This window comes from Acyrthosiphon pisum, chromosome X (genome assembly GCF_005508785.2).
Source record: "Acyrthosiphon pisum isolate AL4f chromosome X, pea_aphid_22Mar2018_4r6ur, whole genome shotgun sequence".
NCBI classification, from domain to species: Eukaryota; Metazoa; Arthropoda; class Insecta; order Hemiptera; family Aphididae; genus Acyrthosiphon; species Acyrthosiphon pisum.
The window spans coordinates 29,749,678-29,776,456 of NC_042493.1; the positions used below are offsets into that span (position 1 = coordinate 29,749,678).

The following is a 26,779-nucleotide window of genomic DNA, read 5'->3' on the forward strand; positions in this document are numbered from 1 at the left end:
AATACTAAATTGTTTTTTACGTTGATTTTAATAAATTGTATTTTTCTTGCCAATGTTTTAACAAATCATAATAATTAAGTTTTCTTTTCGCGATGACGTTCTACATCTTATATATACGACCAAATATTTCAATTTTAAGGTTTGTATACTCTATACACTATAATCAAGCGTGTATCTTGAATATTTTACGCAGGTTAAAATATACGTCGTCAAATTAAAAAAAAATTGTATTATTTATCAATATTTTATTTTACAATTTATTTGAAGGATGTTGATCCTCGATCAATATACCTATTGACGATAGCTATTAATCTATGATAGCTCTATCAGCTTCATCTTTATGAACTATTACCATATGGTTGTAGAGGTCTAACAGTATTTTGAGAAATCCCCTTTGGCTGTCATAAAATGCACTGATTGTCAGGTATTTATCGCCAATGGCTGAAATCTCATTTATGTTGAAATGCCAATTGATACTCGAAAAATAACTGCCAACGAAAAGAAAGCTGAAGTATCGTTCACTGATGCAGGATATTCCCAGAACTTTGTTCGAGTCAATTCCTCTAGTTTCGCTGGATTTTCTAAATATAAATATAAAGAACAATTTGAATCAATCAGAAATAAAAACAATTTGGAAGTGATCGTAAGCTAAGGTTATAGGTTAGGATTACGATTCATAGTGGTAATTATTTATTTGTTTAAAATAAGTTGTTATTACTTTATTAAAAGTATAATAAGTATCAGGATTTAGGCATAACTATAGAGTTATAATAAATCAATTTTTATTACGTTTATTTTTTAAATAATACAACTAAAAAATGTATAGTTATAGCTATGTTGTTCACGCTATGCTGACTATTGATAAATTGGCCCATAATGAAAATAACTTGTATGTACGCCACTGTCACCACTGTTATTTGGAGCCGATTTCCAGGTTCAAATTTATGTGACTTAATAATAAATATAAAATCTTATAAAAATAATATGTGTACCTATTAAATACTTTTCAGAATAATCATCTGTATCTAATCTTATTAGGTACTTGTGAAAATAATATTTAACTAAACAACCATAATGGTTTGGGTGACCTCGTAATATATTCATATAATTACCAAAATGTTGTTTTAGTTAAGTATGTTAGATTATTGTATAAATCCACCACGCATTTGGTTTTAAATGTTATTTGTATAAATTACAATTTATTTTATTAATTATGTTTTGTTCATAGATATATAAAATGTTGATTATTTGCAATTTTTAACATTAAATGTATCATTTAAAACATTAATAGTTAAGTATTAATATCAATAGTTTATTTAACATTTGATAAAAGTTTAAAAAAAAAAAACTTTTATTATAATGTCTGGATGTCATTTCTATGAACGTTTAAAAAATAAATTTTAAAAATCAGCATTTGTAATTTATTTCTATTTTAAAGATTAAGATTAATATTTAATATAAAATTTAAAAGTTATAATGTTAGAATCAGCTAGCATTGTTTTTATTGATGAAATAAATACGAAAATGGAAATTATGATTGGTCTGCAAAATCGAGCTGGGTCAATAAATGAAAAAAAACAAAAACATATTTTAAAACAATGCAATAAAATTATTGAATTACTTACAAACGAATCAAAACCTATGCAAACTGAAGATATAAATACAATTAACATAAAAAAAAAAAGGTGGGTAAGTGGATTTCGCTCTGCTGTACAGTAGGTTACAAGTGGGTCACTGTATAATGGATGGTATTAAATTTGAATTCAATGATATAATATCATTGTATAAGAAAAACGATCGTGAGCGGAGACGGTATGTCAGTCTAGGTATAAAACATATTATATACTTATCTATGGTATTAAAAAAATAATTGACCTATAATAGGTACACATAATAAATTCCAAATTAATCGTATCACAATATCCATAGGTGGTACTATAACGCGTTATATAATAGGTACATCAACAAAAAACCGTGATATACTGATATCATAGATATATATAATAGTATACTTTAGAAGTTTCAAGTACCCACGTCGATATTATACAATCACAACAAAATAACTAAAATAGTTATTCTAGGTTTTAGATTCTGAGTGGAACGTTGAATGTATTGATTTTACAATGATGTGTGTTTTTTTATTTTTTCATTTTTTTATTTTTGTTTCTGTCATCACGGTTTGGGGCAGTAAAACTGTTTCGATTTTCTTCAACAGTATCTTGTTTGATGGGAAAGTGGATCTGGTTGGTGCATTCGGGAGGTCGAAATTTGAAATTTCCTATAGTTTTCAAAAGCGCCGTGAAAAACAAAAGAAAAATTAAGGAAAAACGGGAATTTTTACGCAAAAGCTGTTTTCGAGAAAATCGATTTTGGTTTTTGGTGTAACTTTAAAACGAATGACTGTAGATACATGAAATTTTCACTGGTTGTTTATATTTCCATTTTCTATACATGATAATTTTTTCAAAATATTTTGATTTATATCCATTATACAGTGACCCACTTGTAACCTACTGTACAGCAGAGCGACATCCACTTACCCACCTTTTTTTAATTGATATTGAATACAATTACTTATGGTATTTTATTTATAATTCTTAGAATAATATGAACTTTTGTTTTCTTGATTAATAAAGATTTAATGTTGTAATAATAATCACTTATACTCTAGGAATTTCAAACAAATATTTTATGACTATAAAATTATATACAAAATGGTAATACAGTAATGTTTTCTAAAATGTCTTACAATAAATTCCCATCAAGTATTTCTGCCAATACAGATTAAAAATATGTTGGGGTTAATAAAATATAAAATTATAAAAATAAAAGGGTTTTTTCTTTGAGATAATGTTATTTAATTTATTCATAGGAATAAATATGACTAAATTAGTAATAATCTATGCTAGGGATATAATATATTATGCATGATAATTATTTTTTTTTTGCTGTCTAATGTTGAATGCAATGCAGTTAAGCTGAGTATTTGTATTTTTGAGTAAGATCATTGATTATATTAATATATAAACTAATATAATATATTGTTATAGTGTTAATACTTATTATAGGTACAGTGGTGTGCTCAGGGGAGGGAGAGGAGAATAGGGGTTATATCCCCCCTCCTATTGTCATTTTTTGCCGACCTACAGAAAACCACTTATTAGTTATTACAGCTGTTTAGAGTCATTAATTTTTTATTAATTATTAATTTTATTCGTTGAGTCAACAAGCTTGAAATTTAATATGAAGCTCTTAATATATTCTTACAATAGCAGTTGAAAAATATATAAATACAGTCACAATTTTTTTTTATAAGCATTAAGTTTGAATTTTTACCAATTACGAAGAAATCACGAAAATATGCAAATTATTTTGAGTTAGAAATTCATAAAAAATTTTATTTTTAAATCTAACTATCTAAGATATGAAAATTTAATACAAGATTCCTCATAAGTTTGTCTACTTTTATTAAAAAAAAATGTTTACCGGAAAGTCAAATTAAATTTTTATGAGCATTTGAAGTTCAAATTTTAACATCATTGGATATTCACTCAATTTCTCATGAAGCGATTTTCTTATATTGTTATTTTTTTTTAATAATATATAACAATACATTTTTATTTGTTTGGTTAGAAAGCATGAAAATATAATACACAGCCTCTAATATATTTTTACAATAGCAGATGAAAATTATTCAAAATACATACCTATGCACAATTTGTTTTATAAATATTTAAAGTTTTAATTTCGACAAAATTGATCACACTTAAAATTTAAAATGCGGATAAGTGGATTGTATTAAACTTGAATTCAATGATATATGATAATTTGTATCCAGGATAAAAAAACAAATAAAAATCATTGTAAAACCATTAGCTTCTAAAATGATTTAGTAGTTAAAAATGTACCTATATATATTAATAACAACAAAATAAATATAATATACAGTATCCTAGGCTGCCAAACCGTCTCTGCTCAGAACCGTTTTTTGCACACATGATATATATTATTTTAAATTTACAATCATCCAATTATAGCTTACTGTACAGCAGAGTGACTTCCACTTATCCTCTTTCTTTTGTTAATTTTTTAAAAAAATGGTGTCCCCCTATTTAAAATTCCTGAGCACGCCACTGTATAGGTAGTACTTTTTTAAATATTTTAAATACAATTTAAGACTTTTTGAGCAACTATCATAGACCATTAAAATAATTTTTAAATTTTCTTAACATTTCAGGGGGGGGGGGGGGTGGGATACGCTACGCTACTGATTTATAATGTTATAACTTCATAATGAATTAGGAAAATAAATACAGTGACCTTCCCAAACAAGCACCTACAAATATCGGATGGTTGTTTAGGAATAAACTATAAACTTTTTGCAAAACCTCTAAATAGCAGATACAGTTACAGCGATAGACAGTGTCTGGTATTTAGAGGTTTCACTGTATTGATGTTTAGAAATTATGTTAGGTACAAGTAAATTTCATCAGCATTATTTAGCTGCTGTGATAGCAAAATATGAATACTGGACACGGGTCAATACAGTTAAAAAAGAAATATTTACCTGATCTACTATGCCTTCTAAAGTTAGTACAATTGTTGGATGAACTTCTCGTTGCTGATGCATTACTTTAGAAAAACGTACCATTGCAGGTGTGGCACGTAAAGAGGAATCAGTTAATCCAGTGCTTTGAGTAGATGTAGAATCTATAAATAATTCAATAAGTTTTAAATAAAATAAATAGTTATTTAATATTAATTAGTACTTTGCGAAGTATCATTAATGTGTGATTGCTTGTTAGCTGCAGCTAATAATTCAGAATTTCTACAACGTTCCCTATATTCAATTTTATGAGTAAAGTATAATGTTCTTGTTGGAAAATACACAGCTTGTGGATACAATCTTCCAACCTAAAAGTTATAAATAATAATAATATTAATAATAACAATAAACAAGAATTTTTTTTTTTTAAATATTTTTTACTTGTATTAATAAGTTTTGTAATAAAGAACCGCCATCGCTTGCCAATGTAGTTAATAACTGTGGCACCCAAGGCAACCATAATGCAGGCGGAACTCCATTAAAATGTGTATCAACTGTACTAAGCAATGAATATTCTTTATCATCATAAGTTAATAGCCACAATACTTTAGCCAAATATTTTCGGTATTTAGACTCATTTTGCTGACGACAAGCTTGTAGAAAGCATATTATTGCAGCTACACCAGTTTGCATTGTTTGATTTGGATAACTTTTAGTAAAGTACTCTTCCATATACTCGCCCCAAAGTGCCCAAGCTTTAACCATAGAATCATGTAATTGCACAGCTGCTGAAAAAGCTTTGTGCGCTTCTTCAGATTTACCTTTATTATTCATAAAAAATTATTATTATTTGAATGATATATTACATAAAATAATAAAATTACCAATTTGACCTAGAAGCATTCCTTTGAGTGCATAGAATTCAGCAGTCATTTCACTTTGAAAAAATTTTAAATTTGTTCTCTCAATAGCTTCCAAACACTAAAATAAATGGGAAATAAATATTTCAGAATATATATTTAAGACCAGGCATGTCAAACACGTGGCTCACGCTTCAATTTATGGCCTTCAGATATCAATATTAACGAACAATTAATTGGAAAAAAAATTATACAATTTTTCTTTCATTTCACAACTATGTTGATGAGAAGTATACTTAGGGCCATTCTTACAATGTCCAGTTAAAGTTTAACCGACACTTAACCGGCCGAATTCTGTCGGTAAAAAAATCTGTTATCAGTCGATTAGCGTTAACCGAAACTTTACCAGATATTGTAAGAACGGCCCCTGATGTTATCTTTTCTATCTTATCTTCTGATAAACTGTAATTGAATAAGTATTGTATAGTATTGTAATGTTAAGCAATGAATGCAATTAAAAATGTGTATAAAATATTTTATTTTTTGATACATTTTTATGTGCGGCTCGCATAGTATAAACTATTCACTAAATTTGGCCCAGATTACTACTGAGTTTGACATGCCTGACCAATATCAATTAAAATAACACTTAATATTATTACAAACACTTACATCTTGAATTTCGTGTTTATTTGATGATATGGATGCCATTTGCATATAACATTTTACCTGTTGTCTAATTTTATGAAAACAATCAACTACAGGTACATTAGGTATTGTATACAATCGAGATAATGTTTGAAGACAAACTCCAGTTAAATTATGTTTACGGCTAACTTTGCCAAAGTGTATTATAGCCTGAAATAAAGAGTATTATTATTTATTTGAACAAATAAAATTATAATATGTGTATACTTGAGCAGAGGCATGAACACCTAATACTGCATTTGTGGATTGTTCGGGTCGGGAACAATATTCAATAACAAATTGGTAATGATGTTGTCGCCAAACAAACACGTCACTCCAATGACTTAAGTCATCAGCAACAACTGGCAACCGATTCTTCCATGTTTTTAAAATTGCTTTCATATTATGCAATGAATTGTTTGTATCTTTTTCTTGCAACCCTTGATGTATTTGAGCTGCCTCAGATAATTCCATTATCTAAGATAAAAAATATTCAAAAAATAATTTTATATAATTATGTTATTTTTTTTGTATTTTATTCAAATATATAATTTAATTTTGCACAGCGACCAACATAATTTTAAAACCTTATCTTATGTAGATAACTACAGCAATAATTGTTGTAGTTTTAAAAATTAATGATTCATCAATTCAAAAAGTTCATTCTAATCTAAACATATACCTAAGGTCCAGAATTTAAAATTGTTTTTAAAATTTTAAACACCATTAAAGTACAAATAGGCAAACATAACAGCATCACCATACAAAATAAAAATAATTCAATAATAAATAAGTCTAAATTTAGACTTAGTTAAGACACCGTGCTAAGAGCTTTAGCTCTCACTTAAAAAGTGTCCAGCCCCCACAGCCCTCACCAGTATTTTCCCACTGAAAAATGTAACAGATTACAGAATGTTATTTTTATAAGAGCTAAATTATTTTGAAGTGGGGTCATTGGGCCGCCCTCCTTCTATCATGCCGCCCCGTCTTGTATACTTGTACCCCCCATATTACTTATTGTATAAATTATGACAGATTGTATATATTCTTGTTTTCTAATAAAAAAAAAGAGCTAAATTATTAGTTAAAATAATTTTTTTTTTAAAATACTGATAATTTAAATAAAAACTTCTTTGGGTATATTGATTATTTTAAATGTTTTTATCATAATCAAATATCGAGGTCCGAGATGACAATATATGGTATATAGTATATACTATACGTCTATACCAAATGGTGATCTATACAGTGTACCATTGCAGTATTGCACTAACTTAACCTAACTAACCCCTCTTGTGTTATGAGTTCTGTACTATTATACAAGTAGTTATAAGTACCCCCACACCCCCATATATGTTCACTTAAAAATATAAGAAAATCGGAACGATTCTGTTTTAGCAACTTTTTGATTTTTAAAATTTTTTTTTTTAAATGCGTGTTTTAGGGTGCTTTGCAAGAATGTAAAAAAAAAAGCCCGGACAAACTTCGTTTTGAAGTTATTGATAAAAACTTCATAAGCTAAATTTTTTTTTGTATGTAACGCGCATTTTAAAATAAAAAAAGGTAGGTAAGTGGATGTCGCTCTGCTGTACAGTAGGTTACAAGTGGGTCACTGTATAATGGATAGTATTAAATTTGAATCCAATGATATAATATCACTGTATAAGAAAAACGAATCTGAGTGGAGACGGTTTGTCAGTCTAGGTATTATACATACCTATTATAGGTATACTTATCTATAGTATTAAAAAAAAATTGACCTATAATAGGTATTTATTATAAATTCCAAATTAATCATATCACAATATCAATCAGGTAACGCGTTATACATCAACAACAAACTGTGGTACTATCATAGATATATAATAGTATACTTTAGAAGTTTCAAGTACCCACAAATAATATTATACAATCATTACAATCACAACAAAATAACTAAAATAGTTATTCCAGGTTTTTTAATATGTAATTTCGTCCAAATTTGAACTTAAAATGACTATAAAAATAAACTGTGCTTATGTATTTCTTAGAATTTTTGGTAACAGAATTAAATATTTACGTGAATCTTGTTTTAAATTTTCAATCCTTAGATATAAAAGTTGAACATTTTATACATTTTTAACTACAAAATAATTATTCAATTTTAAATTTGATAAATTTTGTCAAAATTTCAACTTCAAATGCTTATAAAAAAAATGTGAGCCTATGTATTTTTAATATTTTTCTACTGATATTGTAACAATTTATCAGGAGCCCTGTATTAATTTTTTACACTTTTTGGCCCAATAGATAAAACTTTATTGATATTTATAGAAAAAAAAAAAATAAAAAAATTGAAAACTTACAATGTCCGTAAACAGCTCAAAAAGAGTCAAATTATTTTAAAAATTTTATCGTATATATAAAATGCTAATATAAACATTCAGTGAAATTTTCAAGTTTCTACAGTCACTCGTTTTTTAATTACAACAGAATAAGAAAATCGTTACGTAAGAAATCGAGTGAATATCAAATGTTGTAAAAATATGAATTTCAAACGCCCATAAAAATTTAATTTGAGTTTCTTATAGACATTTTTTTTTTGGTAAAGGTAGATTATCCTATAAGGAATCTTGTATTACATTTTAAAATCTTAGATTTAAAAAGAAAAATTTTTATGAATTTCTAACTCGAAATAATTTGCAAATTTTCGTGATTTTTCCATATTTTGTCATTTTTTGAACTTTAAATGCTTAAAAAAAAAAACTGTGACTAACGATTTTTAATATTTTTCATTTGCCTTTGAAACAATATACTAGGAGCCTTCTATTAAATTTTCAAGCTTTTTTATCCAACAAATAAAATTTTATTCATATTTTTAGAAAAAAAACTAAAAAAAAATGGAAAATAAAAATGTCCGTAAAGAGCTCAAAATACATCAAAATATTTTGAAAATGTTATGGTGTATAGAAGATGCTAAGATAAACATTCAGTCAAAATTTCATGTATCTACGGTAATTTTTTTTAAAGTTACACCAAAAACCAAATTCAATTTTGTGAAAAATCGATTTTGCGTAAAAATTCCCGTTTTTCCTTAATTTTTCTTTTGTTTTTCCCGGCGCTTTTGTAAACTACTGGGAAATTTAAATTTTGACCTCCCCAATGCACCAACGATATTCACTTTCTGATCGAACAAGATACTGAAGTTGAAAATCGTAGCATTATTTCGACTACTTATCGTGTACACAGACACAAAAAAAATAAAAAAAAAATAAAAAAACACACATCATTGTAAAATCAATACATTCATCGTTCCACTCAGAATCTAAAAATATTGAAAAAACAACCACGTTTCTTTACTAAAAATAAACTTGAATTTCATCAATTGTCGTCGAGTGAAGGTAATATAATAAGAAAATCCTTACTAAATAATACAAGTTTCTTAAATGTTCATTCATATGACGATCATTCTTATAGCGCTAAAAGAAAATTAATTTCTTAATATATTGTTGAATTTTATCTTTTAAATGACGATCGTATATGACTAATGAATACAGCGAAATCTCTATATAGTGGACAGCCGCGGGGAATTAAAAAATGTCCACTATAGGGAGTTGTCCACTATTGAGAAAACCTCTACTTAGTGGACATTTGCGAGAATTTACTTTTTAGAATTAACTATTAATGTATTTAACTATTTTAATTATAATTTATAATGAAAATGATGTTATCGTTTTATCAATGTTATCACATTTTGATAACTGCAAAAAAGGGGCTAAATGTAGGCAATATTATATACGGACACAAAAAAAATTTTTTCCTGCGAAGATCCATTCGTATTGCCTTATCTCAGATCAAACAATACAGCATAACCTGGTTACCACACTTAAAATACTGGTACACTCACGACGATGCTGCAGCAGCACAGCAGCTGCATAGCCCGCCATACGCTATCAAGGAAGACCTTCACTGATAATGCCTTTTGTGATACGAAATGTGCATAAGCATAATAAATAATAATAATATTATTATACATACGGTCGTGTCTTGTATTTTCTTTTTGTCCCCTATGGTGTTCCAAACATTCACACTGATAGACAATGGTACAACAAAGGCCTTTTATTTATTAGTTTAAAACTCCCCCGTTGTCGCGTTACGTAGCACGAACATTATTATTACTATTATTATTATTATTATTATTATTATTATTGGACATCCATTATTTTCCACTGTACACCACCCTCGCTCGATACAACACCATTTGATCTTTCTGTGCGCACAGTGTATGGCCGAAAAATCGTCGACATTCTTTTAATCAGTTTATTATATTATTATGGCCAATTGGATGGTCTAAAGTACATATTGCAACGAAAAAGGTTAGTCAATTTGTTGTGTTTAATGTTATTGCAGTAGGTACCTTCATTTTTTAAATATCAAAAAAGGTAAGATACCGTCAAGCTATTTGTTGCATAAACTTACTGTTTCAATTTTCAAACATCAAAAATGTAGATAATCACAGAAACATTATTTTGCATTTCTTTTGTATCTTTTACATTTCCAAAGTTACCATTTAATTGTTAGGTATATACAGATTTGGTATTCATTGTGTAAGAACATAAGTAATATGTTAAATACCTATTAATCAATTTTGTTGTCAATTTTTGCCACTGCTTAAATAAGCAACAATTCGTTAAAGACAATGAAATATTGTCTATCTAACAATATTTTTCAGCAAAAAGTTCATAATATATAATTGCTTATTCATTTAATAATAGTGCATAATATTAAATTATAAACACGCATTTTTATCACTCGTCAAAAACTACAATAACTAATATGCTGACAGAATAACAATTACTAAAATAACAAATATTATCCAAAGTAGACAACAGGTATTAGAATTTAATAATAATTAAATTCAGGTATATTAATAATATTTGTTCATTGTATTATATATCACAGAAAATATAATATAATGGGTGTGTTTAATTATAATGTGTATTGCATCCATATAACGTACAGCGGTACAACAACTGGTACAACACTGGTTCAGAGGAGGCCCCATGTTTTGTGCTTCTTACTGCAAAATGAGAATGAGGATAAATAAATGTATGGATATAAAATAATGTTATAAAATTTTTTATTCTGTTTAAAATTGTTTTTATTAAAAAAAAAATTGAATATGTATGTATTAGAGTAACTAGATAATCATTAATAATAATAATAAAAATAATTAATATTAGGTACTAAAAATCTCTAAATATTACATTACTCATAATATTAGGTACCTACGTAAAACTGCTACTAACTACAAACTACACAACATAAAAATATCAATAACTTTTAACATAATAAAACTAATTGCATTTTTAAATATCTAGTTATATAAACATCAAAGCATTTATTTTAATAAAAAATAAAAAAATTGTATACTTGATTAAATAATATTATTATTTTAAATTATATTATAACAAATTAAGATTTACCAATACTATACCTAATTTAAAAAAAATACAATACAAATTATTTTAATACATGGTAATCTTTTAATTCTTAGTGAAATTAAAGTGGACAATGTAAGTTATGATCGAGTGAAGTAAAAACATTTTTTTAGGATTCATTTTTAGAAAATGGGGTTTATATACAAAATGCATTAAATAATTACTAATAGATCTTTAAAAATAACAATAATTGAGTAATAATTGTATAGCTCGAGAAAATCCTTCTCATTGTGGTCACCAAATTCTTGTCTCTCCACTGTTAGCGTAATCACTATTTTAATAAAATGAGAATTTAGTTTGTAAAAAATCGATCATATTAATTGTTATCTTGCTGAATGATCTCAAATCTCAATAGGAAATTAAATCTGCATATTGTGTAGGTTTATACAAATGTATAACATTGGAAATTTGTATTTACCAAAATCCATTTTGTATTGTTAATTTTAATATTACACAGTATTGACAATATTGACCATACAAATTTTAGATAAGAATATTATCTGTGTTGCTTTGTTGTATTTTTTTTTTTTTTGACATCTTAACTTTAAAGTAAGTTACTTATAATAGGTATAGTATACCTACTATAAGTTATAACTCATAAGTAGGTATGTAAAATAAAATAAGAAAAAAAACTTATCAAAAGAACACTAATAATATTCTTACCTTTAAATTTGAAATGTTGTCAATTAATTGTAATATTAGGAATTAAGACTAACTACACAAGATTTTAATTTTTCACAAATTTGGGATGTTTGTATGACAGAGACAACTCAAAATGTGGGCATCATGTTAGTCATTAAATAAGAACTAGGGTAGCTTTTTAAGGTTTTTATAATTTATAAATATAGGTAAATTTAATTATTTAATTAATTGATAATTAAATAAATAAAATAAAACATTTTAATATTTCCAGTTACTCAGTTTCAACAATATAAAAATGGAGGAAAGTCACCCAACATCGTCGTCTGATATAACAGACAACCATGAAGAGGATTGTAAAGTAACATGGACACATCCAAGTCATATTTTTCAACGACTTATAGCATTATTTTTGATGTGTTTAATTGGATTTGGTAAAAAATTATTTAGTTTTATTTATAGTAGTAAGCGGTAGTAAGTATGAAAAATATTAAAAATAATATTTATTATTTTTAGGTTCATATTTTTGTTTTGATAATCCCGGAGCACTACAAGATAATTTTATTCAAGACATGAATTTAACAACTTCTCAATTTGTCTATCTGTATTCGTGGTATTCATGGCCGAATGTTATAATGTGTTTCATTGGTGGATTTTTGATTGACAGGTTTTAAGTTTATTATTCTGTAATATGATTGATGTTGATTAATTTACAACCAATATATATCTTGGGATTTACATCATAATGACATCAATCATTTATAAAAAGAAAATATTTTTTTTTTCCATTTTCCAGTACTTGCATAAATAGTGTAAATATTTTTATACACAAAAGTTCTGCAGAACATGTACAGATCATACATGTATGTTAATATAATACTTTTTCATTCATATATGCGACAAAATATATAAATTTAATTAACAAAAAATTCTTGTTATTCTTTTATTAATGTTTTTATAATAAAATGTGCATTTTATATTTTTTTGATAATAAAACTTCTGTACTGAAAATATTAAGGTTAAATTAAAATTGATTAACTTATAAGATTATCTACATATTATATTCTAATTGCAAGACCATATTTTAGAGTTATAAACATTGAATATTTTGATAAATTTTAGTTGTATTAATTTATCATTCATTTATAAATTGATAAATAAATTTAAAAACTTTTAATTAATCTTAAAAAAAAATGGTTTTAGTGTTTTTGGGATACGTTTAGGTACTGTCATCTACGCATTATTGGTTGTTCTTGGTCAAATAGTATTTGCTGCTGGAGCATATTTGAACGCCCTCTGGATTATGATACTTGGCCGTCTGATATTTGGGTAATTATAATATAGTATTATATATATATATATTTTTTAATTATCCCGCAGAAACTTAGGCCATTGTGTGGATTTTTTACTGTGAGGGAGGGTGCTTTAGGTAAACACGTGTGTTTGATAGTTTGGTAGATTTTTGAGTAGGCACCTGTAGGTATCTGCCATGCCTTGGTGGGGGATGGCAACACTTTTTCTCTGGACACCGTGACTTATCCGAAGAAAAATGCCGCCCACGGTCAAGGTTTTGAACCGGTGTCAGTGTGCATCGCAACCAACGCCTTAGTCCGCTCGTTTGCTCCGTCCCCCTTAGTATTAAATTATGATAGTTGGATAATATAATTTAAATAACATTTGTCTTTTTAACAAAAAACTAATTTAACACATTAAATAACTTTATATTAAACATGCATAAATTATATTGTTATGTATATTTCAGAAATACATCTAATAAGAAGTTAAATTTAGTATTATACAAATTACATTATAATTTAATTTAAGCTTTCTTTTTTATAAATTAAATTAGAGCATATATTTAAACATGCTATGAAACAAAGTTAAAATAAATAATTTATATTTTTATATTTAATTATAGATATGGTATAATCATTTTATTGACCATAAATTTACCAAATCTATTATTTTTGTAATAAACTAAAAATTTCATGCTCAATTTTGAATAACATTTACATTGATTTTTGTATTTTTTTATAACTAACATTTTCACTGCGCTCACTTTGTATATGCTGAATGGTGCCAATTGGTATAATATATATTGTAATTTAACGCACTAGAATTTGGTCAGTGTTATGATTAAGCTATTTAATTTTTGTTACTGTCTCCTATAAGTATTATATCATGCATGTCGTGTGTTGATATTTTAATTTAAAATTAAAATAAACAGGTACATACAAGAAAATTATAAAAATTAAAAATATGTTTTTTAACACAGAATTGGCGGAGAGTCATTGGCTGTTGCTCAAAATAACTATGCAGTATTGTGGTTTAAAGGAAAAGAACTTAATATGGTGTTTGGATTTCAAATAAGTTTTGCCAGAGTTGGTTCAACAGTAAATTTCATAGTTATGGAACCATTATATCGATATATAAAAAATCAAATAAATGTCCCTAACTATCAAAGTTTATCAATTGCTTTGTTAGTTGGTATGTATTTAATAAAAATCATAATTTTACAGAAGTCTATTAATTTATATTATTTTCATTAGCAAGCTTAACCTGTGTCTTATCATTGGTAAGTGCCTTATTACTTGCTTGGCAAGATAAAAGAGCCGAAAAACTACTACACCGAAAAACACCTGATGCTACTGAAGTCGTAAAAATGTCTGATGTGCGATACTTTCCAAAAGTCTTTTGGCTAGTCACATTCATTATTGTTTTCTATTATACATCAATTTTTCCATTTGTTGCATTAGGAAAGTAAGATGATTGTAATATTATAATTTATAAAATACTACTTAACATATTGATATTTGATTAGATTTATTATTGTAAATGTTTATTTTTCAGAGTATTCTTTGAAAAAAAGTATAACTATTCGCCCGATTCAGCCAATTTGATTAATGGCATTATTTACATCATATCATCTATATGTGCACCAGGACTTGGTTTAGTCATTGATAAAACTGGAAGAAACCTATTTTGGGTATTCTTATCAATTCTTGGTACCTTAGTTTCACATATGTTCCTGGCATTTACATTTGTAAACCCCTATATTGCCATGGTAAGATAATTTAACTCACATTTTAAACATAAAATATACTTTGTTCAAGTTAAGAAACGTAGTTGCCGGCAACCAGTTTTTGGTTTTATCATCCCCACCGAGTCAATTATCTGTATATAATTATCAGCAGTGTAGTATTGCTGCCGACTACCGTTTCTTAACCTGAACAGAGTATATGTATTAAGATAATTATATTTAAAATTTTTTATAGTTAACAATGGGATTGTCTTACTCAATGTTGGCAAGTGCATTATGGCCTCTGATTGCAATGGTTATTCCTGAACATCAAATGGGAACAGCTTATGGCATGCAAGTGTTTTGTGTATTATAATGTTGTACTTATGCTAGTTTATTATCTTTATCTTGTCTATTTATTAAAGAAATAAAAGTGGGACAGTCGTATAGTAAAAATAAAAAGATATGTTTTAATTAAACATACAACCAAATCATTGTAAATTGTTAATACCACTTGGATATAAATTCAATTTTTTTGTTATTCGTTTAAGATTTTTTATTCTGATGTTAATTTAATTTTAAACTCAAAGCAAAATCTAAATCTAATATATCGCGTATAACAGTGGTTCCCAACTTAATATGAGAGTGACTAATATTTTTGATTCAATTTTTATCATCCCTTAGAATAATCACTATAATTAAAAAACAAAAAATTCGCATATTTTTTTAACACTATAATATAGTGTATGAAATAAAAAAATAGAAATTACGAGTACCTTTAACGATTATTTATAATTTTCATGACAATTTTCTTCCACTGTATTATTTTTCTATTCAATTAATTCAGGATAACATTTTTTTTTACAAAAATCATGCTGAAATAACATGTGAATTATGCACTATCGCGACCCTTTATAAAAACCTCTGTGAGTCGTGACCCTAATTTGGGTGTTGACCTTAGGTTGAGAACCGCTGGTGTAAGACAATGAAATAGTAAAAAAAATAAACAATTTTTTTCAATTTTAATTTTGATAAACCATTCATTATAATATTGAGGAAAACATAATTCAGTTTTTATCTGGAAAAAAATAATTCTGTTTTAGTCAATGATAACTGATAACAAGTATGACAGTATATTGATTTCTCATTTTATTTTTATTTTTTATAGAGCACAATCCGTTGAAAATCTTGGTCTTGCTGTTGTTGCATTGTTAAGCGGTATAATAGTTGACTCAGATGGTTACTATATGGTGGAATTATTTTTCTGTCTTTTATTATCAGGTAAATATGTATTTATTTGTATAGTTTAGTTTAACATACCTACGCAATAAATAATTATGTGTGTTGTTTTTGTCTTAAATGTTTACTAATACATTGGAGCTAGTAAATTATAAACATATTTTATAAGTTCCCAGTGGTTAATTATAAAAATTGAAGATAACTTATTAATTTTAAAACATAATTTTATTATTAATTTTAAATTTTTATACACATTAAAATCTTACATTCTATTTCTTTAAATGAAAGTAAAAGAGATTAATTTAAATAATTAATATTTATATATTTCAAGTTAATAATATGCGATTCAATTAATAATATGTTTTTTCCCTTACATTTTAATTATTTAATTTATCCATTAACTTATTATGTTATGAATACAATTATTTCAAATAATAATGTGATGATTCCCTTATTACCGTTTTAAATATTTGTTCCACCTAATTTAAATAAAACATTTTTTTTTAAAAATTTTTTCTTTTTCTAATTAACCTATATAATTTTAGCTGCTTTGTTGCTGACGGCTATTTTGTGGACATGGGATTCAATGAATAATGGAATATTAAATATGAGTATTAAACAAAGAAATCAACTTGAATCAAACAAGTAAAGAACCATTTTTATTTTCTACCTGAAATTGTTTATTTATATTATATTGAGTTTTTAATAAACCTTTTTTTTTGTTATAGAACTCCTTCTCCGGAAAAACAAAATCTTTTACACAATAATGACACCTATATCGAAGACTAAATATTAACCTTAACTTTTAAGTAAACTTTTATATATTATGTAAGAAATTAATCTTTGAACAACGTGTTATCTTTACATAAATAATTCATAACTTATACTGATGTACAACAAATATATTCAAAACCAAATTATATTAAACTCATACTTAAACATTACATGTGCATATTATTTGTACATGCGTGTTGCATATATTAATGATCAGTATAAACAGTATGATTTTTTTAAACATAGAAGACTAATTATTTTAAAATATTAATTTTTTTTTTATGATTTTAAATATAACAAACTATATTTTTTAAATGTTTATTTGTGTATTATATTATTATAAACCTGTAAAATTGATACCAGGATAATTGTATGGAGTATGATAAATAATAATTGATAACAAACTTAAGTCTTCAAATAATTTAATTGGGCATCTTACATTGACTATTCTTTAAATTCTTTACATAACTGAGCATTCATTTTTTCCAATTATTCATTAAAATATTTATTTAGTTTTAGTTTTTTATAATATATAATATTAATATTTAGTATGCCTAATATAAAATATATTGTATATTATAACAGCAATTATAAATATTAATTTACTGTTAAAAAACAACTTATTGTGTGTTCATTTCTTGTTTAACATAACTCAGTATGTTAAAATTAAAATTTTCAACTTTTAATGACCTACATTTTAATTTAAAATTATATTTCCAAGTTTTCTGATCGTTTTAACTTTAAAAAATTAGTTTTGAATACTCGTTTATTATTAATAATTATTATTTTAGTTAAAAAAAGGACTGCAAATATTAATATGAAACAATATGCAATAATTTTCTTCTCTTCTAATATAAGCTTAAAACAATTGCAGAACTTCATGTCATTAAAGAAAAGAAAAGAAAAATTAATAATTATTCTGCAATACGACTATTGTTAAAAACTTCAGCTGTACAACTTAATCAAAAAAATCTATTTCATAATTTTGTTACCCTTTTATTATAAAACATTTTTATGAAAATAACATGATCGAAATTAAGTTTTTGTTATTTAAAACAAATAATTATAATTTGGTTTAATAAGTTCAACACTTCAGATTGTTATTATATTTATACAAATACCTTGTAATCAAAAGTCTGTACAACATTTATCTATAAGAAAACAATATGTGCAAAGTACCTAATCATTATAATATAATGTTTCAAATACTTGCACATTAACTTTCATAGACTAATTGAATATATGTTACGTAATTATTAGGAAGCCTATTATTTTTATCATTGTATTATTGTCATTCCTTTTTTTATATTTTACATATTATTATTGTGTTAATAATATTATCTGATGAGTTTTAATAATTTTACTTATGTGTTATACATTTTAAACTGTAAAGTAATATAGGTGTGTAGTGATATTATTTAAAATTACTACCTATAATTCTATATTTTTAATTTGTAATCTATAGTTTTGCATAGAAGTACAATTGGTTGTCTCATTAAGAAATTAAGTATATGATTTACTTAAAGTTAACTAAAAATGTACACTAAATTATTTAATTATAAGATTACTATTATGTACTATTGATGATAAGACTTTGTTGGTCGAATATACAAAATACAATAATACATAACCTGTAATAAGTAATATACAAAATAAAAAAAATGTATGCGTAATACAATTTGTTTTAATACTAAACAGTAAAAACTGAATAAGAAAATAAGTAAATTAATCATTCATTACAAGGTATTAAAAAAGTTTGTTACAGCTATAATGAATGGGGATAAGACGGTAAGTGGCTAACAAGGTAATTTCTTGAAATACCTACCATAAGTTAGAAGTTCTGAAACCAAATTTCATCTTAATCGTCTTTCTTCATTATTTTACCTATCTTTCATTGATAAACAACATTTTTCTCAGAAATATTAGTGAATAAGCCTAATTTGTTATTGAATTAACAAAATCTCTGTAACTTGAGAACTAAACAGGGGGCTATTCTCAAATTAATCGAAAAGGTTTTTCGATCAAAATTTGGTCGAAAGCGGATATATTTACAACCAATTCATAAATCCGTATTCTCAAACAGTTTTCGATCGGCGTTTCGACCGTAGTATTCAATTTCTTGTTTCGACTACCATTTACTAATCGTAAACTTGTTTTCGACTGAAAATACATCATGATAGGTACTATAATGTACAATACAATAATTTTATATTTTTGTTTGCGGTTCGGTATTTTTACAGTAGCTACCTATCGTTTTAAAAACGATCTACCTGTACTATTTACAACGGTATTTACCTATTTCATATTTGTTATATTTTGTTGTGTGTTTTTTTTTCAAAGTATTTAGGTACCTACTATCTAGTGTGTAAAACTAAACACTATATAGGTACCTATTAGCTATTGATGTAGTATTATTAATTTGTTTAATATTACCTATATTTTCAATAATGGTGCTCACTAAAATTTAAAACTAATTAGGTAGGGGCCTACGCTATAAAATAATAGGTATTAGGTAAGTACCTAACAAGTATTTATTTTATTTTTTCTACTTTGATGGTTATTTTGTCCCACCAAGTACCTACCAACTATAGAATTTAGCCCATTGCCTATTTTCATGGCCTCATTTACGGGAAGGGGGAGAGTATTGGTTTACAACTGCCCCGGGTGCCAGTATTTTTGTGGTCAGAATTTTGTTTCCTTGTGAATTATTAAAAATTTAAAAATTTAAATTATTTCAATAACAGAGATAATATAATATAATATTTTATTATATAATACTAATGAATTATGCTGTTTGAAATTAAAAGAACTAATGTATTTATAGCTATAATATGATAATATTATAGCTATAAATACATTAGTTCATACATTAGGTTCCGGTTCCAGATAATTTCGGTACCAAAAAGTATAATAACTTCAAATAGTCATCCAGAATGTGGGTATAATTGAAGTTAGGTTAGGTTAATTGAGGTATGAAAATATTAGAAAACTCATAATAAATCATAGATACATAGGTTATACTCAAAACCGTAATACCTACCTTTCAATATGATAAATAAAATTATTTTATTTTTGAACCTAAAAGTACCTTTTTAATTTAAAAATTTCGGTTCGGTTCCGGTATTTTATTATATTAAAATAAAGGTTTCGGTTCCGGTTCCGGTTCTTAATATTTTAAAGGTTCCGGTTCCAGAACCGGTTCTTTTAGGTTCGGTTCCAGTCCCTGCTATATACATTGTATATTGTATAGTGCTATATCATCGTTTTAATATGCATCTAGTAGGTAATGATAGTTCCTTAAGAAATCACTAATGATTAAATGCTTTAATGATCAAAATATGGCATAAAATTATGCCTTATTTTATAAATTATGGCCATCATATTATTTGTAAAATTTGTATAGCATCACCATAAAAGCAAAATAAGTCTGATATTTCATCTAATTTATTTATAGTAAAAAATACTATATAATACTATTATCCCCAAAATATTATTTTATTCATGTATAATTTTTATTAACTAATATACATTTCGAACAAACATTTTATGCTAGTGTAAAGCATATGACATGGTTTATCTTGCCCCGTTGTATTTTTGCCATCTAACCCAAAATAGAGTAATATCTTAATGTAATGTGTCTAATATTCTTAAAAGAAGGATAAACTCTACCAACATAGCATTAATCAAAACCTAACAAGACTATAGTATAGCCATTAAAAGTTATACAAGAGTAATAATTACTTAGTAAATAGTAATTACTTCTTAATTATTAAGAATAAACAGTTATTTACTTACTTATTCATTATTTGATGTTCGCATAATATTACATCGCATATTGCCGTTAAATTCAAAGCACCCGTGCACCGTATCAGTTGAATTATTTGTTAATATAAAATAATATTATTAATTATTTAATATTTCTGAAATAATAAGTGTTCATTGATAAAATAGAATCACCCGTTATATATTATTATGTAGTTACCTACTTATGTATAAATTAATGCGTAGATATGCACATAATAATTAACAGGTATATATTTTAAAATCCGTAGCATTTATAGAACTCTATTCATATTTCAGGTTTGGACTCACAGGCGGAAATTGGTAGGGGAGCTTGGGGGGACTAAGCCCCCCCCCAGAAGTTTTAAGAACAGGTCTTTGCCCTCCTGGCTCTCAAAATGTTTAATGTATGAATTACTAACTATTAGTGCAGTTTTACCTATTTACTTAGCAGTATTAGCTATTATAATAGACAATATATTTTATGACTTATTTACCTAGGGTCTAGGGATTTAAAAAATGATTATTAATCAAAAATAAAGCTATTATTAACACGCATTATGGTAATAACTATTGTCTATTTGTTTACTAATTTAAAATTATTCAAGTTTATACCTATTGCACATAATTTATGCCTGTAAATTATTTATCATTAAGGGTATGTCATGTAATTGTGTGTGAGTAATGATACATACATACCAAAACATAAATAATAATAGGTACCTAATTATTGTATTCCATCGTAAGATATATTGAAGTGTTTTTTTTTATAGATATAGGTACCCATGTCCTGTTTTTTAGTATCCCATATTGTACAAATACCGTTATTAAGAAATTATATTTTGTTTAAATATTTAAGATTTTTATTATTAATATAGGTACAGGTTCGGATTGGAAACGGTTTTCGCACATACGCTCAATAATAATACCAGATTAAATACCCTCATTTGACCCAAAATAAATCAGCAAATAATTAGATTTTCTCAATGGTATCTCGTATCTGCGCCTTAAAATTATTATAGGATACAACTAAATCTTTGGTATGTATGCCTTCAGGACACTCTCTTTTTGAAGAATTGGTTATTTTGAGTAGAGATAATGAGTTCGATACCGACTGTTTTCAAGTAGTTAAATGAAAGCAATTTTCTAAATGTTTGCGTAGTAGGTAAGTAGTAGTAGTAGTAGTAGTAAGTCATCATTATTGTGTGTATGACTGTTTGTACACGGTATATAGAATAGATAATATTATAATCTACCGTTGGCATATTATACATCGTTTGTGCTATCACTATATAATATACTTTCAGCGTATCTACTGTAATAAAATTATCCTAGTCCAAACATATTATATTAAAGTTAATATAGTGGGTAGGTACTTATTCAAAAGGAAAATAACAAAAATAAACGTCGAAGATAAAATTTCAAGGTATTGTAGAGGTATCTAGTTAGAATGAAATCTACAATTATGTTTTCTTTTAGTAAAAACTATATTTTATTGAGTAACAAATTTTATACCTACATTTTTAAGATCACGTTTTACAATTTTGTAATAATAAATAATATTCACAAAACCTACGTTTATGGTTCAGCTATAACAACATAAAATATTAACAAAAAATAATAATAATAATAATATTAATCAGTCTGACCATCTGCGCCACATACCCCCTTCAGTGAGGGGTCAGTCTCTGAACCTCACTGGTAGTTTGACTGGGCGGCCACTCCGAGTTGTTCTTTGGTCGGGTGGTGCGTCTGTTTTTGTCTCTGTCCTTCCTTGGGGAGACTGGTCTTGGCTTGGTCCTAGCCGGATTGGTAATGTCTGTAATATGTGGCCTTGGTTAATGGGTTGTTGGGCTGGTGCCTCAATATATGCTGGTTTGACTCTATTCATTGACACTTTCTTCTCCTTGTTTCTAATTTGTAACGTCATGGTTTTGCTTGTTCTATCCAAAACCTTAAATGGCCCATATGGTCTCTCCAATGGTTTCTTCGCGTGGTCTTTCCTTAGGAAAACATAATCTGCATTACTCAAATCTTTGTACGCAAATATGTTTTTATTTCCGTGGGTAGATGCACAGAACGAAAAACCTCATTACTATTTACAAAAATAACAGTTAAAGCAACAAAAGCATTGTTAACATAGGGCCAACAAACCGCATTATTAAAAACAAAATAGTAATATTGTTCATCTCCAGATTTACAAGCAGCATTGTTATTTTGTTTAAAATCTTGTTTAATTCAACAATATTAGCCTGTAAATTTTTGATGTTCAACGGAAATTTTGTTTCGTGAAATTAACAAATCATTTTATAAAGTTAAAAGTTTATATTTTGTAAAATTGATATAACTACCATTTAAATTGTAAATACTTTCATTATTAATTCAACAGTAAAGCATGTTTGTTTTAAAGAAGCTTAATTGTTAATATGAACTTAATGAGGCAGGTGTTAAACTCTCAAAAAGCCCAATTTGAATTTTATAATATAACATTAAACATAGATAAATATATTATATATAAATAAAAATATACATAATATACCAGGGATGGAACACGTTTTTAATTTTTTTATTTTCGTTTTTCTTTATTGATTTAAAAATATCATTTTTGTTTAACGTTTTTGATTAACGTTTTTAAAAACGTTAATTTCCTATTGTTTCCAAATAACGTTTTTGATAATATATTTTTTTTTTTAATATTATATTCTTATAACTTATAACTTTTAACTTTCAAGTTATAATAGTAACGCGCAGTATAAGAATGCATTTAAAAGTTAAAAATTAAAATTAATTATTCTTAAATCTTAATGGTTAATATTTAAATTTTAAATCAAAATTATAATTTATGAAAAATTAGAAAATTCAAAATTTTTGATTTCAAATTAAAATGTTTTTTATGTTATACATTAAAAAGTAAAGAAAAGTGAATTTTTTTCTTTTTCGTGGTATAAATAATTTAATAATGTATAATACTATAATTTATTTTTGTTTTATTAATTGTTTTCGTTTTTTGTTTTTTACGTTTAATCACGTATTTTAAAAACATTTTCCATCCCTGTAATATACATAATATACACATATTTAAGGTTTTTTTAAAAATATACCAATCACCGACATAAAAAAAATATTAATATAGATTTTGTCATGTTTTTTTCAAGTTTTCGAAAGTTACAGTCCCTCGCCTAATAAATTCTTGTAGTAGTTGTTTCTGGGTAGTAATAGTAATTTTTGTATCTCATGGTACATGAATATAAAACATGCGATTGATAAACTTTCAAATACTTCAAAGTATATCGTTTCTTTATTTCCATTCAAACTTTAAATGGCAACCATTACTATCTGCACATTTTTACCATTACAATCACGTATTTTAAAAACATCTTCCATCCCTGTAATATACATAATATACACATATTTTTTTTTTTTTTTTTAAATGTCTTTTATTAATGAAAATTTGCAATCTATACACAAATATGGTACAATAAGTAAATGTGAATAATAATTAAAAGTGGCAATGAGGGAAGTACAATGAGTAGAAGTTTCGTATTAGAAATTTCTACGTGGAAGGTAATTTAGGGAGAAATAGTAATGAACATGGTTAAGTTCAGTGGCGTAGCGAACTTTAAATCATATGGAAGCAAACAAATTATTTATGACCTACCCCACCCAACTCCAACTGATGTATACGATACTCATATGCTCAAATAGGGTGTTGGGGTAGCACCCAAAATAAAGTTCAAAGACTGACCGTGTGTATGGGCTTTATGAGGTTATGACCCACTACCACCCCCCAGAAACCAGAAGCAATTGCTTCTGAAAAACATGATTCGATACGCCACTGGTTAAGTTTAATGTGCATTGAGAAGATCTCTGGGCCATTCACGTTTGAGGCGTCTGGCTGGGTTGTCTGGAAGAGCATTGGTATGAAGTTGAGCGATGAGGGGTTTGAGTGATGCTCCATATTGGAGTGCAGGCGAAGATAGTATTTGATAGCTGTTTGTTTAATGGTGGGGATTTTGAGGTCATTATGAAGAGCAACATTTGTGACGTAGCAAGGAGCTTTAGCAATCATGCGGAGGCAAATGGCTTGGAATGCTTGTATGGTTCTAGTGTTCGATGGTTTAGCGGTACCCCAGAGAGCGATTCCGTACGACCAGATAGATTGTAAAAGGGATTTGTAGAGTAGTAGACGGTTGGAGAAGTACATATTAGATTTCATGAGAGGTCTAAGGATGTGTAGGCGGCTATTTAGTTGTTTGCGTTTGGTTTTGAGGTGGGGGCCCCAGGTGAGCCTTCTATCAAACAGTAAGCCGAGATATTTGACTTCATTTGTGTGAGAAATGATTGCATTCTCAAATGTTATATGAGGACAGTCAACGGGGCGGAGGAAGAAAGTTACATAAGAAGATTTGGAGTCGTTGATCTTGATTTTCCATAATTTGAACCAGTGAAATAAGCTGTTGAGATGATTTTGAAGTAGGCTGCTTGCTTCGTGGGGGTCTTGAATAGATGAAAGGATTGCGGTGTCGTCGGCATATGTCCCTATTAGGGTGTTATCCGTTGTAGGAATGTCAGCTGTGAACAATATAAACATTCAAATAAATTTCAGTAAAAATTTCCTTTTTTCATTAATTTTTCTTTTGTTTTTCACGGCGATTTTGAAAACTACTTCTAAAAATTATTCCTCTATTATTATTATTTAAAAAAATGCTGTTGCCTTCAAATCCGAACCTTAGTAATAAACATGTGTTTATTATGTTTCATCTAGAATTTTTGTTGGTGTAAAATTGATGGTTTAAGTTGGGTTGACAAAGGAGGTTGAATTTATTTAAATATTGTTTTACTTCTTATAATAACCACGAACTTTATGCAATTCTTAAGTCTTAATTGTTATATAATACCTAGATGTAGAATTCTAACCAAATTCCGAACAAAATTTTAGTAGGCTTAAATACATAAATTAAACCATATAGTAGTTGTTGTGTTGTGCAGAAGTGAGGGTTTGTGAAGCGTAAGCACAAGGTTTGTCGTTCTTTAAAATGACTTCTCCAACTGAAAATTGAGATGCATAAACTGACATTGTTATGGTACCACTTGTTAACTTCTGCAGGGGAAATAACGTCAAAAATCAAGCCACTGGCCCGGGAGTCGAACCCGAGTCTCTCGCTTGCATGTTATGATGGTACCACTGTCTTTCAACATGTGTGTATGTGTTTGTGTGCATGTGTGTGTGTGTGTGTGTGTGTGTGTGTGTGTGTGTGCGCGCGCGCGTCGAGAACTAGGACGTCATATATTGTTTTTGTATCGACCACACATAGCTGTTCACATCTCAGACATCAGACGAAATACTATTTCAGAAAGTTTATTCAAAAAAGTTGATCTATTATAATTTTAAAGGTCGTAGAAAATTGTCACAGAAACAACATTTTTAAAGAAGACGATGTAAGTACCTTAATAATATTTATAGGAGGCTCACTTAATTTCTTTCACTCACCAATCAGTTTGACTTTGACTTGACATAAATACCGTCAGTTTAATTTCAAATCAGAAATTGTCATGTTGAGTCAAGTGTAAAATTGACAAGGTCCAATGATTTATTTTTAATCAACAATTGGATCTACCATGGTCCACAGATGCCACCCTTTAATTTATTATTCCGCGAGTAATAAAGGACATTTATGAATATAATTGTGTATTTCAGGAATTGTTTAAAAGCAGTTATTTTATTATGGACCTGCATCATAGCTTTCCATGCATC

The 26,779-nt window shown here is 27.0% G+C and overlaps 2 protein-coding genes across 3 annotated transcripts; one reads left to right on the forward strand and one right to left on the reverse strand.

Moving 5' to 3' along the window:
- Positions 1–4,308: 4,308 nt before the first annotated feature.
- On the reverse strand, positions 4,309–6,594 carry LOC100569570 (transformation/transcription domain-associated protein). Its single transcript, XM_016800610.2, has 6 exons — positions 6,322–6,594; positions 6,079–6,264; positions 5,431–5,527; positions 4,988–5,367; positions 4,770–4,914; positions 4,309–4,710 (listed from the first exon to the last, which is right to left on the reverse strand). Exons 1-6 carry the CDS (start codon positions 6,565–6,567, stop codon positions 4,496–4,498), a joined length of 1,269 nt encoding a protein of 422 aa, XP_016656099.1. The 5' UTR covers positions 6,568–6,594; the 3' UTR covers positions 4,309–4,495.
- Positions 6,595–10,087: 3,493 nt separating this feature from the next.
- On the forward strand, positions 10,088–18,919 carry LOC100158858 (major facilitator superfamily domain-containing protein 1). Of its 2 annotated transcripts, none has more exons than XM_003241251.4 (11): positions 10,088–10,448; positions 12,487–12,646; positions 12,729–12,879; positions 13,416–13,541; positions 14,488–14,699; positions 14,762–14,972; positions 15,063–15,276; positions 15,488–15,585; positions 16,400–16,512; positions 17,016–17,115; positions 17,199–18,919. In XM_003241251.4, exons 2-11 carry the CDS (start codon positions 12,511–12,513, stop codon positions 17,257–17,259), a joined length of 1,422 nt encoding a protein of 473 aa, XP_003241299.1. In that variant the 5' UTR covers positions 10,088–10,448; positions 12,487–12,510; the 3' UTR covers positions 17,260–18,919. The 2 variants fall into 2 exon arrangements, with proteins under 2 accessions (XP_003241299.1, XP_016656098.1); XM_016800609.2 differs by having other exon boundaries at positions 10,338–10,514.
- Positions 18,920–26,779: the final 7,860 nt, after the last annotated feature.

What these genes read in the sequence shown, in the direction of transcription:
- LOC100569570 (XM_016800610.2), bottom strand. Translation starts at nt 6,567, where the DNA reads ATGGAATTATCTGAGGCAGCTCAAATACATCAAGGGTTGCAAGAAAAA. An exon ending in TACAAAACTTATTAATACAA is followed by an intron (nt 4,915 to 4,987) that starts GTAAAAAATATT and finishes TATAACTTTTAG; the next exon opens with GTTGGAAGATTGTATCCACA. An exon ending in CATTAATGATACTTCGCAAA is followed by an intron (nt 4,711 to 4,769) that starts GTACTAATTAAT and finishes AATTATTTATAG; the next exon opens with ATTCTACATCTACTCAAAGC.
- LOC100158858 (XM_003241251.4), top strand. Translation starts at nt 12,511, where the DNA reads ATGGAGGAAAGTCACCCAACATCGTCGTCTGATATAACAGACAACCAT. An exon ending in GGTGGATTTTTGATTGACAG is followed by an intron (nt 12,880 to 13,415) that starts GTTTTAAGTTTA and finishes AAATGGTTTTAG; the next exon opens with TGTTTTTGGGATACGTTTAG. An exon ending in TAAACCCCTATATTGCCATG is followed by an intron (nt 15,277 to 15,487) that starts GTAAGATAATTT and finishes AATTTTTTATAG; the next exon opens with TTAACAATGGGATTGTCTTA.